Source organism: Microtus ochrogaster, assembly GCF_000317375.1.
Source record: "Microtus ochrogaster isolate Prairie Vole_2 chromosome 14 unlocalized genomic scaffold, MicOch1.0 chr14_random_1, whole genome shotgun sequence".
Taxonomy (NCBI): domain Eukaryota; kingdom Metazoa; phylum Chordata; class Mammalia; order Rodentia; family Cricetidae; genus Microtus; species Microtus ochrogaster.
In genome coordinates, this window is record NW_004949096.1 from 5006434 (window position 1) to 5011960 (window position 5527).

Here is a 5527-nt window from a genome sequence, read left to right on the forward strand (position 1 = left end):
TCTGTCTGTCTGTCTGTCTGTCTGTCTGTCTGTGTTCTGGTCTGCTTTCATATGTAACAGAAACTATAGGAGGAGTTCTGCATCGGGCGGGCGTGCTATATTTAAGAAGTGTTCTTGGGTTTGTTAGCATAGTGGGTGTTGTGGTCAAGTGAGATATCATTGAAATCCTACCCTGGTGTAAAACAGCCTTATCAGTACTTGAGTCAGTTTTCAAATCTGATCTTCAGACCCGAATTAAGGTAAGGAATTCCTTGTGGTTTCGCCACAGACCTTAAAAGGAACAAAGTTCATTAGGCGTTGCAATTGACCAGAAGGTGTTTGAGATAAGTGTGTGCTTGATGGTGACTGTAAAGTCAGGGTGAATGTAGGTGTTAATAAAAAGATAGTGTAGCAGCCTTTCACAGACTCATTTCCAGAGTAGAATATCAAAATGGGGATCAGAATGAGCCCTATAATAGTTTTCTTTCACATCAAATTTATGTTGACTATTAACGGATCTCAAATAGTAAATGCCCTTGAATTTCTTAAATACTTTAAAAGTATCTTAAGACTATACTCTTTGCTCTTTTGAAAGGTTAAAAAAGAGAGCTTTTGATTACATAGAATATTTACTGATCACAAATTCTTCAGCACTAGAACAGTCGTAGAACATGGGGTCACAAACTGTGCTCCAAGCCGGATTCAGTCACTTGTCCTTAATAATCCAATTAAGAGTCAAAAGGGGGAAGCAGAAAAAGGAGATTTATTCAATGTGGCTACATTGGAAACAGGAACGTAGAGATCTAGGGAACCCACAAGTCCCGTCTTTGGGATCCTGAAGTGAGATTGAAGTTTGAATGAAAGGCCACTGAATGATCATCCGAGCAGTCAGACTCGGGGTGTACTCCTGCCTGTCACTGCCCCACATCATTTGGGCTTTGGTCAGATCCTGCAAGATGGTCAGACAAGGTGTTAGAAATGTGTGAAATCTGTCCGGCTCCTTACAGAACTATATGCAATGTTTTAACACTATAATTTTATTTAAGGCAAAAAAAATTTAAAAGATGTGAGTTTGAGTTTTAGGGCTAAAATGCATTCCTGAGAATTGATAATATACATTTTCAAGATAAAATATGGTGACTATATTGCTAACCTTTTAAAAAGGGTTTTTGTTGTTGTTTATAAAACTTAAAAGTTAATATACACATACTGCATGGAGTTCTGAAGGTAGAACATATGGCAGAAGCCCCTGTAATCTCTCGCTGTGTGAGATAGGGTGCTGCTTAGCATCCTGTAACAGTCCATTTACTGCTTCTTGGTCTGGGAGGAGGGTTGTTAATAGTGTAGGTCACTGGGACGCAGCCCCATTTCTCTGTTTTGGCTATAGTATTAGGGTTTGAACCCAGAGTGTTTCAAACACTTGCCAAGTGGTCTACCTGCAAGTCACATAAAACCATATTTAAAGTTTTTCCTTAAAGCTTTGATCCCAGTATTAGTCTTCACAGTTATAGGTGTGTCGCTGATGCCCACGTGAATTGAGTACAAAGATTAAACTCTTGAGTCCTTTATTTTACAAGAGTCCACCAATTACAAGAATACTCCAATGTGGAGGAGTATTGTTGGCTCTTGCAAGTGCCTCCAGGCATTATTAAATAGAAATACAAATGAGCATCGGCGATAAAAATGAGCTATTTAACTCTTAAACTGCTATGACACCGAGAAACTGGGGAAGAATTTTAATCTGTAAACAAAATACAACCCAACTTCCTTTCTTGGCCTGTGAGGCCTGTGCAGTCTGGACCTGTTTACAGTCACAGGTGTGTTTCCTGGACCTTCCACTCCTGTGTTCCCAGAACTCTGACCTTTTGGGAGCTGTGTGGTCTCATCAAGCTTGTTCCTGTTGGCCTTGGTCTTTGCCTGAAACGCTTCCTGCGCAACTACTGCTTCTTCTTGCCCTTGCTAATCCTCTAGGCTCCAATTGAAATATCATCTTTTAAAAGATGATTATCTGAACCATGTACATTTTTGGTGGCTCCTTCTGCTCCCAGTGTCCATCAGTTTTTATCCCCATCCCTACTGTTTACTTGGCTACACTTTGTAAGCACTGTTTATTTTGTAATTTATTACTCTGAGCATCTCCCATAGGGAATGCCCTATGCCATTCCGAAATCTTTTATGTCTAACAAGATGCTCCGTTTGAATGTAGAGTGAATTGCAGCAAATCAAATCATCTACAGGTGTAATTCAGTTGCACTGTGTGGTGAATCTGTATGATTATGATTAGTGTCTCCTTTCAAGAAATAGATTCCCGGAGGTTGTGACTTGTATCTGTGTGTTTAAACACTTTCTTATCTATTCCTTAAAGTGTAAGTAACAAGTAGCCAACTAAACAGCTCTGTGTCTAGTACATTGCCAGTCTGTTATGTTGAAGATGCTAGTCTCTCTTCATGGGTAAGCTCTAGAAATACCCAAGGAACGTCCAAACCTAAAGATTTTTATGGCGAATGGAGTCATTAGGCAGCTGTGCAGTTTCCTAAGATCTCTTTTCAGCGTTGATGCTATCAGAAGAAAATGCCAATTAGATACCCACAAAGACCCATGGTCATTAGCCCTTGCTAACAGACCTCAGGAAAGAAAATGTGTTGGGGCTGAGAGCAGGTAGCTGGAGTGGTAGGTAGACCAGTAAGTTGGAGCAGGATTAAAAAAAAAAAAACAGAAGGCAGGGAAATCTCTTTAAAACACAGATGTTTTGAACTTTAAAGTTGCCAGATGCTATTTCTGAAAAAAAAAATGCCATGCTGAGTTCTTATCAGTTTTTTTTCTCTTCCCTAACTTTCACTGAGAGGTCCAAGGCTATGAGGCAGGAATGCATGTGATAAACATCAGCAAGAGATTATGAGGAAGGCTGGGATTTCCTGGCTTGTACAGTTCCTCATCCTGCTAACGCCAGGCTGCCTTTATATTGAAAAGTGATTATAACAATTATACTTGGTTATGGCAACAGAAAGAACTACTTGGGATTTAGTTTCCAGGGTTTTAGATGGAGACTTAAACACTAAATAATCCTGTTAATAAGGTGCCCCTTCATTTTAGAATTTTCTGAAAAAAATGAAACCTTAAAGCCACAGTAGCATTGATTAGAGAGACTTATTTTTTCCTGTGAACAATCTGACCCTTTGTGAGGAACTTAGCTTTGGCAAGCTTAAATATTTAATGCTAAGAGAGAAGTTTGTCTTAAGAGAGAAGTTTTACCAATAGGACATGTTTTAGCTGATCTGGTAAGGGAGTTGAGAATGTACTGAAATGGGTTAGTTGCTATTTAAAAAACTAAGTATTTTCTTATTTTTCCTTTTGGTATCAAATTAGAGTAGCAGTTAAATTCAGTCTAAAATATTAGCTCTACTGTAACATTGGAGGTAAAGTAGATTATTTGCTTAGCCTCGTTTTTCATTTTCTGTATATCTTTTTTATGTGGGGTTTGTGTGTTTACATGTGTGGGCACACATTAACTGCCAGACCATCTCTTTAGCCTTATTTCTGTATCTCAGGTAGGTATACTCTGAAACATAAATTCCCAGCATGAGTTTTCTGGAATGAAGTTAGCCCGAAAAGAACTCTGATGTACTGGCATTGGAAGTTTTCGGTTTGTTGTTGTTTTTCCAGACTTCTACTACAGTTGAATAAAGAGAGATCACCATGGCTCTGGCTAGTTTTCTGACTCCTTTCTGTTTGGAAGCTCTAGAGCTATGGTCTTTGGATTGACTCCTTCCAGTAGAACTCATTACTGACTGTGGATGTTTCTGCTTCTCAGACGCTTAGATGCCAACCATATTACCTCAGTCCCCGAGGACAGTTTTGAAGGGCTTGTTCAGCTACGGCATCTGTGGCTGGATGACAACAGCTTGACGGAAGTGCCTGTGCGTCCTCTCAGCAACCTGCCAACTCTTCAGGCGCTGACCTTGGCTCTCAACAACATCTCAAGCATTCCTGACTTTGCGTTCACCAACCTTTCCAGCCTGGTGGTTCTGTATGTGGCCAACCCTTTTATTACTGCGTATTTGTGTTAATTTGGGGACAAGATGGAGTTCTTGTGACACGTTATAAAAGTGGCCCACTGGTCCTGCTTCTGGACAGTTAGTATTTGGGGGAGTAGCCTTTGATAACCTCAAGCATGCTAACTTCTTGAATAATATCTAGTCAAAGATGTTGAGTCTTTTAAAAATAAGTAGCCACTTGTATTCATCTTGTAAAAATAATTGGTTCATTCATCAAGTACTTTTTTATAACTTTGTAAAATCTTTGTTTCTATCCTAATAGTGCATTTGTTTATTCAATAGTAAAAGAAGGGAAACTGTTTTAAAATGCTCAGAAATGAGTTCAAAGGATGTTTTATATTTTTCCAACTTTTCTCCTCAGAAAATTCTTGAAAGATATAAAATCTTTCATCTTCCAAACCTCAGTAGACATAATACAGCCTCATTTCTTCTTTCTTTTTTTCTCTCTTTTTCTTTTTTGTTTTTTTCAACATAGGGTTTCTCTGTGTAAAAGCCCTGACTGTCCTGGAACTCGACCTGTAGACCAGGATGGTCTTGAACTCACAGAGATCCCCCTGCCTTTGCTGAGATTAAAGGCGTGTGCCACCTTTGCCCCTTCTTCTTTTTGATGGTCTCATTTCTTTTAGAATCTGTTTCCATCCTCAGTGATGTAAAGTTCATAATCCTGCCTTCCTACCTCAGAGAATGCACCAGTGCTCTGTTTCATATGAAGGAGCTAATCTAAAGTTTTATTTTGATATGAACCAAAATCAAGTAATCTTCAATGTGTCGCCATTGTCTGCATTAGCTTTCCCCAAATGTTGCTATTCTGTGTTCAGGGCGTCTGTGTAGTAGGCCACTGCCAGTTTTCTGTAATTGAGTGTGGAAATGTTTGGCTATCCCGCTGCTTTCAGCCGTACCAGTTTAGACACATTAAGCTTATAGCAGTTGCGTTTGAGAGATGTGAGTGTCATTTTGGTGTTTTTTTTATTTTCCATAGGCATCTTCATAACAATAAAATTAAAAGCCTCAGTCAACACTGTTTCAATGGACTAGATAACCTGGAAACATTGTGAGTACATTTACATTTTATACAATCACACTGTATTGGGATAGTACAGTCTTAAACTTACTGCAGTTAAAGGGAGGACCTTGTTGAGAATAGCTCATTATTAATTCACTTCAATTAACAATTCAATTTTCACTATCTAATAACCCACTTGTGAAAAATAATTTCAATTTGTGATTCAAAACTGATACTTAAATGTGAACTTCAAACCCTCCCCTAAAGATTTGCACCTTTCCAAAACATTAATTTTGTTAAATTGGTGACAGTTTGGGAACTTTGACATTTCTAAAACCCAATTCTATTTGGAATAGTTTGCTACTGTTGACTTTTCTTGATGATTTTAGTAACCTAGCTAATTCTTTAAACTGGGTTGGAACAGCATGTCTGCTTTCAAATGCTGACATGTGACAAAATAATATCTTAAAATATTGCATGATGGCCAGGC

General features: G+C 38.6%; 1 protein-coding gene across 1 annotated transcript in view; it reads left to right on the top strand.

Moving 5' to 3' along the window:
* The window catches only part of Lgr4 (leucine rich repeat containing G protein-coupled receptor 4), a 100078-nt gene that overhangs the window by 78064 nt on the left and 16487 nt on the right, over window positions 1–5527 (top strand). The window contains exons 5-6 of the mRNA XM_005364054.3: window positions 3791–4006; window positions 5014–5085. Coding sequence (XP_005364111.1) covers window positions 3791–4006; window positions 5014–5085 — 288 coding nt within the window. The remainder of the gene's footprint in view (window positions 1–3790; window positions 4007–5013; window positions 5086–5527) is intronic.